This window comes from Mus caroli, unplaced genomic scaffold (genome assembly GCF_978045245.1).
Source record: "Mus caroli unplaced genomic scaffold, Mus_caroli_1 scaffold_5, whole genome shotgun sequence".
NCBI classification, from domain to species: Eukaryota; Metazoa; Chordata; class Mammalia; order Rodentia; family Muridae; genus Mus; species Mus caroli.
The window spans coordinates 36,266,211-36,279,382 of NW_028227260.1; the positions used below are offsets into that span (position 1 = coordinate 36,266,211).

Genomic DNA, 13,172 nt, shown 5'->3' on the forward strand with positions numbered 1-13,172 from the left:
AGAGCCACTGCAGGAGAGAGAGAGAGCATAGATACTAGAGGAAGCAAGGCTGGAGGGGGCTCTGGTCTTATTTTTCTCTGCTCTTACTTTCCTCTTCTTCCACTCCTTACTTCTGAAATGGGAATGTTGATTCTGTGCCATTATAGATTGGAAGTATGGAGCTTGGATCTTTTATTTTCTTTAAATTACTTTTATTCTCTGTGTAATGGTATTTGCCTGCAGGTAAATGCAGCAGGTACATGCACTGCCCACAGAGGCCAGAAGAAGGTGTTATATCCACCAGAACTGGAGTTTACACATGGTTGTGAGCTGCCACATAGGTGCCCAGGACCTGACCTTAGGTCCTCTTCAAAAGCAGCAAGTGCTCTTAAACACTGAAACATCTCTCCAGCTCCTGGATTTTTTTAAATTAGGACTTATAACTAAGAGTTTGCCTGAGACTTTGGACTTTAAACATCTTGGTCCCCTTATATTGGTGTTGAGAATATTAAGACTATTAAATATTTAATATAAGAATATTAAAGTTGGGCTAAATATATGTGTATTATGAGATTGTCATGAGCCTATGGAGGAGCACTACAGTTTGAATATAAGGCTCATGTGTTTGAATACTTGGTCCCCAGCTGGCGGTGCTCTTTGGGGAGGTTTCAAAAGTCTGAGAAGGTGGAGCTGAGCTGAGGAAGTTCGTCACTGGAGGCAGGTCTTGAGGGTTAGTTATAGCGTGGACCTGCTTCCAGTTTCATCTCTGCTTCCCGGCCTAAGCTATGCATCAACAAGCTGCAACAAACTCCGGCTGCCAAGGATGGAGTCCTCGCTACCAGGGATGGAGCCCCCGCTTCCAAGGATGGAGCCCCCGCTTCCGTGAATGGAACCCCCGCTTCCGTGGATGGATCCCCCACTGCCGTGGATGGAGTCCCCGCTTCCAAGGATGGAGCCCCCGCTGCCAAGGATGGAGCCCCCGCTGCCAAGGATGGAGCCCCCGCTGCCAAACCTTCCCTCCCAAGATCAACCGTATCTCCTCAAACTGTAAGCCAAACTAAACCTTTCCTCCCTTGAGTTCTATTAGATTTTCTCTCACAGTGAGGAGAAAAGTAATATGGATGGTTAGCCAGTTTCTAATATTGTGTCACCATCATTTATGATTTAAACATGGACTGGTTCTTTAGCATTGGCAGAAAGTACAAAGCTTGTAATTTTTAGTCCCCATCACATAGGTACGTAGCTTAGGAAAAATCCCACATTCTGCTGGTGCTCTTTAACTAAGACCTGACAGGGAGAAAACGTCTTCTGAGACTTTGCATCTCTATGGGTGCCTTCACAGATACATTTCAGACAGCTTCCATAACTGTTCTTTGAGTCTACAGCCCCATGGTTGGTAATAACAGAGCTACTGCGACGTTTCTATTTATAAAAAGTAAATGTTCAATTTTTCAATTCCAAGAGACTTTCTTTGTGAGACACAATTAACCAAGATCTGTTAGGCGAACATTTAGAAAGTAAATGACTCTTCAGAAGGCTGTGGACTTCATCTATGTAAAATGTAAATTTCCAGGAAAGTCTCCATGGCACCTTGAGAGCTTAACCGAGAGGTATCATCTCAAATTGTAATCATTTGCTTAAAGAGGGGCTGAGAAGTTCTATTATTCCTTTGTGTTGATTCGATGAACTAAAACAACGACCTCAATTTGCAAATGAATTTAGGATGAGCTGAAATGGGGAAAAAAGGAGTGCTGTTCTCTTATAAGAGAAACAAGATACAATAAAATCTGAAAGACATGTTTTGTACTGGTTCAGAACTGCTGTCTAATGTGTGCCAAATGTCCTACTTTATATTAGATAAAAATTAGAGGAGGCCATTGTTTTGGATTCTAAGCTCCTGCATGAAGCCCTGACAGAGCATAATAAATATCAAAATATTGTTACTTATACTGAAGTAAGTTATCTGACCTTCCAAAAATGAGACATGATAGTGCAGTTTCTCAAACAGGCCAGTTACAGTAGGCATGATAATGAAGCTCTCCCTGTTCCCAATCTTTAATCCCCAAAGTCACCTGAAGTAACCTAACGTTAACCAATCAGTGCACTTTCTTTGGTTCTCTCTCTCTATCGTCTGCCAAAGGACCTTGGAACAGCTAACCCAGTCTGTTATTTATGTGTTTTCTTCAGTTTCTGTTTACCAACCTTCTACTAACTTCATTGAAGCATTTATTTGCTTCATGAAACGAAGCATTGCCTGATTCAAGAACCACAAACCCACTCCAAAACCTTTAAGATAAATTTGCTGTATTCTGCCACTTGACAGCAGTTTCATTCAGATTGCCTATGCACACATAACTTGAGTATGCTTATTAAATAATCAAACACAATAATTTTCTAGGCTTTAAGAGAATATTCTGTGCCAGAATTTTTATCTCTTGAATATGATGGATACCTATAGATATGGAACAGAATAAATAATGTTAGAAATCAAAAGTCCAGGCAATGTATATAATATTTGCTTGTCTAGACTTGGAAGCAACTAGAAACATGAATTCACATGCAAACCATATCCCAGGTAAAACACAAAATTAGAAACCATGAAGGAAAAAGACAGAATTGTAAGGTATGTGGAATGGAACAAACTTAGCAACAAACACCAAGAGATATGGCAAGGCTGTTCAGGGGAGAATAAACACTGCGATGAGGAAGAGAGAGAGGGTAGCCAGATATTCAAATATAGTCTGCATTTCTTCCTGGGTCAAATGGGCAAGGCAAAGCAAAAACAGAGAATTGGTCTCTGCATTGAGGGAACAATATGTACCAAGTTGTCCTGGCCAGAGGATTCATGGATAATCTCTGGCTAGCCATAGGGCTGGCTAAGAGCACTAGAAAGAACACAAGGGAAAGAGGTAACATCTATCAACAAAGTGACAGTATTTGTAACCTGTTAAAACTAACTCCAACTTTACATTCTGGAAATTTTAGCATGAGTGATTTCACCAAGCAACATCTGCCACAATCTGGAGTGAATTCTAGCTTACTTAATTCTACTTTAAAAACCAACATAAGCAGAGATCTGATTAAAATATGCTAACTGTATATAGTGAAAAAATGATGTAGCTACTTTTAAAGGATAAATTCAATTTTTACACATAAAATATCTATGGTATATAATTTTTAAATTTAACTAGAATATACAGGTAAGCCCACATCATATTTGTATATGACCTATGTGTGTTTGATGATTTTCTGTCTTATACCAATTATTCAATATTTTCAATTTCTTCTTTCTATAGATGCAGAAAATTCACCAAAGATCTAGCTGTTTTATTGCTCACGCCTGCATGTTCTAAAATTTCTACTTTGTTGTCCTTTAAATAACAAACAATAACACTAAAAATAAAAAAGAGCTAATTCATGTTGCCCATTTCTCTCAGGTGTAAGCAAGTGATTCTCAAATCTCACACTGCATAAGAACTATCCAGGTACTTTAAGAGCTATAGAGACTTTCTTTTAATAATTCATGGTAGGTATGAACACAAAAATATTGTACAAATATTCCAAGTAAGTCTAGTATGCACACAAAATTGATACTCCACCAAGAACACAGACTAGAAACCAGACTACTTGAACTTGAATCTTGGCTCTGTCATTTACTCTTCATATAGGCAAAATAGTTAAGACTCGCAGCTCACCTGGGGGGGGGGGAAACCTGTGTATAATAGTAACAACTATCTCTTACAGTTACATGAGCTTAACCCAACATATATACCCTACATGTACATAGAATGTAATACAAAGTTTCTTCTGTCCTCTGGTAAGTATTGCGATCCCAAATCTAGTAGCAGCGCCTCATTCAGCATCTGTAATAGAATGAAGCCAAGCTTCTATTCTATTTAATAATATATTAGTTACAATATAATTTTGAAACATTTCTTCTCTAGAAAATGCATACAATTGAACATATGGGATCTACTCTCTGAAAACAGGAACTTTCCGTTAACCAAACTTTAAAATCACCATTCTGAAGAATGACTACAACGTACTTAAGCTGAATTTTTTTTTTTTTGCCTGTGCCATATAGAATAGCATCTTAGGGGTACAAGGTTCTGGATTTCTAGTGAGCCTCATTCATCTTAATATCTGTCCTCGATGCATATGCCAACCTGACATCATAGTTTGTGAAAGGTCGGATGATAGATGATGGATGGTAAAATGTGGAGATGTAATCAATGAGCGGGTGGTGCTGCATTTGGGTATTGTACACTTACATCCATAAATGGAAAGTGCCCCTCTTATAGGAAGGAAAATGATGGCAAAAGGTTAAAGAAGAAAAAGGCAAGTTCAAAAGACAGCGAATATACAAAAGCATATAATGAAATCCTATCTTTCTTTGTCTATAAAACAGAAATTAAAATGTACACAGGTAAAATATTAAAAGAAGTGTTAAAACATACATATATTTGGAGGTATTGTTTCTGGCATTTAGGTTCTCAAATTCTCAGCACATGTTCTTTGCCTATCATTATTTCTCCCAAGCCACTCAGGAGAACAAAGATTAGTAGAGATTGGGGAAATTTAATGTATTTTGTTAAATCCAATACTCTATCTCTTGTGGTATAATATGAATGAAGAATATATAAACTCTCTGCTTCTGCTTAAAATGAGTAGCCTAGGAAGTCTGATTGGTCAGCTCTGGTGGTAAATGGTTAACATTTTGGCATTTTTGCAAGACCATTTTGGCTATCTCTAAAGACACTAAGGCTTTTTTTTTTCTCTACATCTTTCTTCTTCTGAGCATTACCAGACTTGTTCTTATTGTCACATTCACAGCAAATCAGTTTTTCATTTTATTTGTGTTTTTTCCTTTTGATTCAGGGTCTTACTATTTGCTCTGACTACTCTGCAATACACTTTGTAGACCAGGCTAGCCTTAAACTCAGAGATCTGCCTGCCTCTGCCTCTCCAGTGCTGAGATTAAATGCATGTACCACCATACTGGGCTGCAAAGTAGTTCTATTTTGTTTTAGCTCCATCATATTGCTTCAAATTATTCCATCTTATACCTGTGTGCCAGTTTCCAAGCCACTTCCACATTTTGAGTATTTATTCTGTGTATGAATTTCTGTCTTGGTCTGATTGAACTACTAATACCACAGTCTGAATAATTAATAAACTATGAAATGCCCCACAGCCCTAGGAATTCTGAGATGAATGTGCCAGTAGATTTGGTAGATTTAATGAAGGCTCATCCATCATTGAATCCACCTTCCAGCTGTGTCTTCATATGGCAGAAGGGCAAAGGGGGACAAAAGCTCTTTTATATAAGGACAAGCCTCTTTTATAAGGACACTAATACCATCTAGGTGCTTACAAAAATCCCACCTTTTAATACCCACAAGAATTCGATTTTAGTAAATTGATTTGGAGGGGCACAAACATTCAGACTAAAGCAAATGGTGAAGAATTTGTGGACATAATTTTTGACAACATACTTCCCTTTTCATCTTGATAACATTCACCATTTTATCCTATTAACAGCTCATAAGAAATGCACAAACAAGGGATATTACCTTAAAATTTTTTGGTTACCATTATTAAGTTTCCATTGGTATTTCTAAGAATTGAATAAAGTGTGGTGACTGTGCTATGGGAACTCCAGGGGGTACTGGCTGACTCTGCCACGTTCTATGCTTGTTCCTTGAAAAACGTATTTCAATTATCTTCTACAACTTTGATGAACAGTATTATCATCTCTATTCACTAGATGGCAATCTTGGGTAATATAGTAACTATATTGAAAGATTTACATTGTAATCCATGTCCTTGTGATATTATAACCAATCTTACTGCTGTTAGGGTTGCTCATCAACCTCTAGTATAAATATTGGAACTGACTGCATACGGTGCATTTGAATGTTTAATATGGAGAATTATTAATAAATAAGGAGGGTGGTGTATTCTAATAGGGTTTGCTGAAGGAGAGGGAGGCAGAAAGATCATGAGTTCAAGGCCAGCCCGAGCTATATATTTGAGCTTGGCATAGTGGCATGCACCTTTAATGCCAGCACTCTAGAGACAGAGGCATGTGCAGCTATGTGAGTTTGAAGGCAGCCTGGTCTACATAGATATCTCCAGGATAGTGTGGACTACATAGAGGGACAGCATCTCAAAAACAAACAAATGAAGAGAGAGAGAGAGAGAGAGAGAGAGAGAGAGAGAGAGAGAGAGAGAGGTGGAGAGAGGTGGTAAGTCTTTTTAAGTCCAGTGGATTCTAGAAAATAAAAATGTGGCTTGATTTTGTGTTAAAGAAACAGCTGAAGCCAGGCATGGTGGCACACACCTTTGATCCCAGCACATGGGAGGCAGAGGTAGGCGGATTTCTGAGTTCGAGGCCAGCCTGGTCTACAGAGTGAGTTCCAGGACAGCCAGGGCTATACAGAGAAACCCTGTCTCAAAAAAAAAAAAAAAAAAAGAAAAGAAAAGAAAAGAAAAGAAAAGAAAAGAAAAAAACGAAAAAAGAAAGAAAGAAAACAGCTGGATAGAAAGGCTGAGTTTATCAGCTGAGCTCTTGTAAACCCGGTAGTCTTGTGAAAGTGGCACACTGGTTATCATGTGATAAATATCTTTATCAATTACAGCCTTACTTAACATTGATAGTGGGGGTCTATTTGGAAACTCAGCTGGTTTATATTTTACATTTTAATACTATGAGGAAAGACAGAACTACTACTCATTACTTCATTGTTATTCGAGTATAGAAAAGGGGCCCCAGTTCTAAGTATATGGACATATACACATGTATATATGTACAATAGGAGTGGTTAGTGCCCTTAAGTAATGGATTCATGTTGGTTTGATGGAGACTTGGATTAACTCTCATTAAATGTTATGTTAATCCATAGTCCATTTTGTAGTAAAGTAATAACTTTAATTCAGGGTGCACTATTTTAACATGCATCTCATAAAGGGAAAACCAGTAACATAAGCAAATGAGGTCTTGAGCCTTGCTAATAATTAACACTGGGTGCTTCTTGGTGCCAGTAGGCTTCAAGATCACGAAGCAGAAGGTATTTAGTCAAGATCAGTCCCCTAAACCTCACATTGCATTTGTCTGCAATTATAGGTATTTGAGAAACAAAGTAGCTGAAACCTTGCTGATATGTGAGGTAAAGGAGATAGGTGATTGTTCAGGTTTATAAAAGGTTGTTAAGGTTCATGGGTGGGACCTATCAGAAAGGTGTCCTGACTCATGTGAGGGGCCTCTCTAGCAGTCAACATACTTGTTCATTGCTAAGTCCTGTCTCACATTGCATCAAAATTCTCTAGATACAGGAGAGACAGTAGCATGTCACATTTTCAGAATTCAGTAGTTTAAGGATTAATTACTAGATTTGGTAAGGAAGAAAATGATATATTTTAACCTTTTTTTCTTGTGTTTTTCAAACCTCAGGGCTTACTGTTATTTAGTAGAAAATTTCCTGTTGTGTTCCAAAAGTAAAAGATGATGATACAAAGACTATAGCACAATGCTACACTTCCTAGACAGATAAATGCATTCAAGAACTCATGTTGTTCTTACTCAGTCATGACCTCCATAGTGACTGTGACTGGCAATTTGCTTTGTGTACTTGGATTTTATAACTTTTGCACTTGAGTAGACAGCTAATAACAACAACTGGATGGTGTCAACTGATTGAATTCTTCTTTCTATTCACTTCTTACTATGTCTTTCGTAGTAGATGCACTTTGGTGAACATTAGTACACAATACAGATAATGTCAGTGTTTATTGACCCCTATCCATATAGTTCCACGCCTTCTCCCCCATACCACCTGGACCTGATACACTAGTCATTCCCTCTGCAGTACTCAGATCATTTTGATAAGTCATTTTCCATTATCTGTAAGTTTACAAACATTTTACTTTTGCTTTGAAACAAAGGAGAATGTCCGGATGCTCTGGCCCTCATCTTGTACCCTCATGCTGAGCAGAGCCACTCATAAATCAGGTTTAGTCATTTTCCTTCTCTATTCACTGAGACCTCAGGCTCCAGTGTAAACACTGATAATGTGGGAATCTGGAACACCCTGCCCTCTAGGTTTCCTTGCACATTCTAATGCTGCATATGCCAATCTTAGAGAAAAGAAAAAAAAACAGCAATACATCTTACAGTGGTTGTCATTAGGCCCATTCAAACAGATAATATTGTGAGCTTAAAAAGGATTCAATTTATGGTGGTAGTTTTCTGCCCTATACTAATTTTTGCTAAAGGATCAAATGTTGTCTCTACCAAGGCCTAATAAAATGCCAGAGACTCCTAACTTATGTCTAATTCTTTACTGCAGATAGCATACCCTTGTTCCAGACCATCAAAGGTTATGTTGTAAATATTCTGTGATACTTACCACAGATTGCATATGGAATCTGTTCCCTCCACATATATTCTAATACTGTAAGTACCTTTAGATCAGTGGCTCTCCACCTGTGGGCCGAAACCCCTTTGGAGGTTGAACGACCTTTTCACATGGGTCACATTATCAGATATCCTGCATATCAGACATTACAATCCATAATAGCAAAATTACAGTTTTGAAGTAACTGTGAAATAATTTTATGGTTGGAAGTCACCACAACATGAGGAACTGTATTAAAGGGTCACAGCGTTAGGAACCTTGAGGACCACTACATTAAATTATATGGCCCAAACAGCAGGGTTACTTTCATCCCAATTTGGACCTGCTACAAATTCTCTTCCTGATTTTGGACTTAGTCCAAGCTGGAATACACTCAGTCAGTGTATCAGGACAATTCCAACTTCCAGTATTTTACCTTCACAAAAAAAGAGGTCTAGGTGTGGTGTCCCAGTATATTCTCAAAACTAGTGGACACCTCCAAATTTGACTGACATGAATCTCTGATAGTTGTCTTCCTCACATGTGCCAGTACTTGAGTGTACCGATCCTTTTTCATTTGGTCAATTATTGGTGTTATCTGCATAGTGGATCAAATAGAGGACCAAACTTCCCTTCAGAATATCCATATGATCTACATCTTTATAACAAAGTAGGAGTGTTAATATATCCCTGGGGCAGAGCCATCAATTATTTATGTTGTCTAAATAATGTGAATGTAATTTACTCCTGTTTGTTTTTCATGGGAAATAATTTCATTAGCTTGGTGGCTACATACTCTATATCTGAAATCATGTTAGTCTCTTTTAGCACAGATACCAACATCTAGTATAGACAAGGTAGTTGTTTTGAGTTTTGGGTAATTTTCTTCTTTCTCATAAAAATGTGAGATTTTTTTATGGCCTAAACTGGCTAACTAAATAGGACAAGGCAGTTCTCTGCAACATATGTGCCCAGAGGCCACTAACCAGCCCATGTATGCTCTTTGGTTGGTGACTTATTCTCTGGGAGCTCTGAGTTATCCAGTTTAGTTGACACTGTTTGTCTTCCTATAGAGTTGCCATTTCCTTTATCTCCTTCAATCTTTCCCCTAAATCTTCCATAGGGCTCCCTGACCTCAGTCCAATGGTTGGATGTAATTATCTGCATCTGTCTCAGTCAGCTTGGTAGAGCCTCTTAGAGGACAGCCATGCTAGGCTCTTGTCTGCAAGCACAAGATGACATCAGTAATAGCATTAAGAGTTTGGTGCCTGAGCATGGGATGGATTCCAAGTTGGGCTAGTCACCGGATGGCCTTTCCTTCAATCTCTGCTTCATTTTTGTCCCTGAATTTCCTTTAGACAGGGGCAATTCTGGGTCATAAATTTTAAGATGGGAGGGTGGCCCCATCCCTCTACTGTCTATCTACTGGAGGTGGTCTCTTCAGGTTCCATCTCCCCACTGTTGGGTATTTTGGCTAAGGTCATACCCATTGAGTCCTGGGAGCCTCTCACCCCAGATCTCTGGGACTTGCTAGAGGTTCCTTCTGCTTCCCCTGCAACCCCACAGCTGCATATTTCCATTCATTCTCCTGGCCCTCTGGGCTTCTCTCCTGTCTCCTCCCATACCTGATCTTGCCCCCTTTTCCCTTACCCTTCCTTGCCCCACCCAGATCCTTTCTTCTCTCTGCCTCCTGTGATTATTTTGTTCCCCCTTCTAAGTGGATTTTCCTTGGGAAAGTGCTTGCCATATTATCATGAGAACTTGATTTTGATCCCCAGAATCCACATACAAAAAAAAAAAAAAAAAAAGCCAGGCATGGTAGTATCTGCTTCTAATTCCAGCAGTAGGAGGTAGAGACTAGTGGATCCTTGCAGCTTAACCAGCCTTTCCTTCTCAGTGAGCTACCGTGTCTTTAATGTATCGAAAGATGGACTAGTCGGCCATCACTGGAAAGAGAGGTCCATTGGACATGCAAACTTTATATGCCCCAATACAGGCCCATTGGACTTGTAAACTTTATATGCCCCAGTACAGGGCCAAAAAGGGGGAGTGGGTGGGTAGGGGATGGGGGGGTATGGGGGACTTTTGGGATAGCATTGGAAATGTAATTGAGGAAAATACGTAATAAAAAAAATGGTGAATATGTCTGAGGAAGGATACCTGAGGTTGGCTTCTGGCCTCTCTACATGTGTGTACACATATGCTCACACACACATATACACAAGCACAATGCAACTAACTTATTTTTTAAAACTATTTTGCCTATGAATGTCTGTGCACCACATATGCCCCTTGTACCTGTGCAGGCCAGAGGAGGGAGTTAGACCCCTGGAAACTAGAGTTACAGGTGGTTGTGAGCTGCCATGTGGGTGCTGGGCATGAAGCCCAGGTCCTGTGGAAGAGCAGCTAGTGCTCTCAACTGCGAGTCACCTCTCTAGCCCACCTGCTTTATTTTGTTTTGTAAAAAGAATATTTACTATTGTATGTAAATCAGTGCTTTGCCTGCATATATGCCTTTGTATTATGTGTGTGTACAGAGGCTAGAAGCAAGTGCCGGATCCTCTGGAACTGGAATTGCAGACATTTTTGAGCCACAACAAGGGTTCTGGGACTTAAATCTCTAGAAGAGCAGTCAGTGCTGTTAACTGTTGAGCCATCTCTTCAACTCCCTTATACTGCTATATTTTAATTAAATATATATTCAAAACTGCCAATGTCAATACATATATATTTAATTTTATTTCTATAACATCAGTTCCTAACCAGCTACATCCTATGATACCACATGTTTACCTATTAGCAATAAAATTATTTTTTTCAAAATGAATAAAGGTAGGAACTGGTTTTCCTCTATTTTCTTCTGAACTGTAACTTATCATACATTTTCCTTTACTTTTAGATATATTTTTGTGCATGTAATTCCAATGGTACAGCTGTAGTTCTTTTTTGTTTGTTTGTTCAGTGCTAAATCATGTTATACTTAATGCCAGGTCTAACTGCCCTCCACCCAAAGTCATGTGTTGAAATTTTAATTGACAAGAAATTTTTTTTGACGGAGAAGTAGCACTGTGGGCTGGAGAGGTGGCTCAGCAGGTAAGAAAATGAACTGTCCTTCTAGAAGACCTGAGTTCAATTCCCAGAACCCAATTATGACCTGTAATTTCAATTCCCAGGTATCCACTCAATGTCTTCCTTTGGCTTCCATAGGTACCACACACATAGTGTACAGATATGTAGGCAGGCAAAACACACATAGACATAAATTATATATATATATATATAATTTAAAATGCCTTGAATGACCTCATCATCTTCTGTTCTACTGTGAGGACATAGTATCCATTCTTTAACCCTCTTTCATCTTAGCTGCCTGACCAGACACCAAATACCAGTTTCTTGATCTAGAAATCCCAACCTTTAGAAAAATAAGAAAAAAATACTTCCTTCCTTCTTTGCTTCTTTTCTTTTAAGGCAGAATATCACACTGTATGTAGATTAGCAATCCTCCTGCCTCAGCCTCCTAAGTTATGGGATTTCAAACCTGAGTCATCACACTCAAGTTGTACATTGTCTTGTAAATTATTTAGCAGCATAAGTACACATGGCATTTTATACATTTTCATTTGTATATCTTAATATGTCTATTTGACTTCTTTCCGATGTTATTGAACAACTTTACATGTTTCTATCACTTATTACACTTGAATCACTTGTTAATAAAATTAAGCATTTCTGTTCTATCCAGTCACAATCATTTTTATCTTATTAATTGTGAGCTATGGTCTTTAATGGCTCAGCCACCTCTTCAGAACCATGTTTGTTCATTTGTTCTATGTGTATGAATGTTTTGCTCACATGCATGTCTGTGCACCAAATGTATGCTTGGCTCCTATAGAAGTCAGAGACAGTGTTATTCCCCTGGCATTAGAGTTATAGATCGTTGTGAGCTGCTTTGTGGGTCCTGGAACCTGAACCCAAGTTCTCTGCAAAAACACCAGGTGTTGTGTTAACTAAAGAGAAATAGGATGGGCTACCTGAAAGAAATACACTATTATCTAAGTTTCAAGGGGGGTGTGTAGACTTTACTAGGTACTTCCTACTATGGGAGGACCTGGGTCATTTCGATACGTGAAAAATGTTAAAACAAAAAACAAATAAACAAACAAAACCCACCACACTCTGAAATCCATGGCTTTCACAGGAATCTATAAGACTTAGTATTGTTCACTCCTTTAGTAAGAGAGAAGAGGTTAGGACAACGAAGGGGATGAGAACATTAGTAATATAAAACCATGTCTCTAACTTTGTCTAAGCAAGCAAAGGAACACTGGTGATGAATGACAGCCCTACGGAAATAGGTTTGAGGGATGGACACTAGAGGAAACATGATCGGGGGTTGGGGGAGGGGGGGCAGATGCCAGAGCTCTGAACTAAGCAATGAAGATGTGACTGGAGAGGAGAGCAAACACAAAAGAGGTCTGCTGAGTTTGTCTCTTAACAAGGAAATAGAAGGAGTTTGTCCACTATTCCCAGTGAATAACTACAGCCTCAAGTAGCAACATGGATGTAACTTAAAAACAAAATGTTAACTAAATGAACAAAGTTCTAGAATTCTATCTAAAGAGAGTTCCAAATTGTGGTGAATTTTGTAAGCCTATATGAAAATTTCAAACTAAAGAACACTCTTTATTCACAATGAGAAGATGGTTACATGACATTCTTAGTTACTTTTGCCAAGAAATTTTAAAATTGCAGACCAACTTTAGTATTATCAATAGGCCTTAAAAGTTTTAAAAT

General features: G+C 38.7%; 1 protein-coding gene across 1 annotated transcript in view; it reads left to right on the top strand.

Annotated features, from left to right (window-relative positions):
• Window positions 1-705: 705 nt before the first annotated feature.
• Window positions 706-13,172, top strand: part of Zmat1 (zinc finger matrin-type 1) — a 54,997-nt gene continuing 42,530 nt past the window's right edge. The window contains exon 1 of the mRNA XM_085838021.1: window positions 706-1,026. Coding sequence (XP_085694147.1) covers window positions 765-1,026 — 262 coding nt within the window. The 5' untranslated portion in view covers window positions 706-764. The remainder of the gene's footprint in view (window positions 1,027-13,172) is intronic.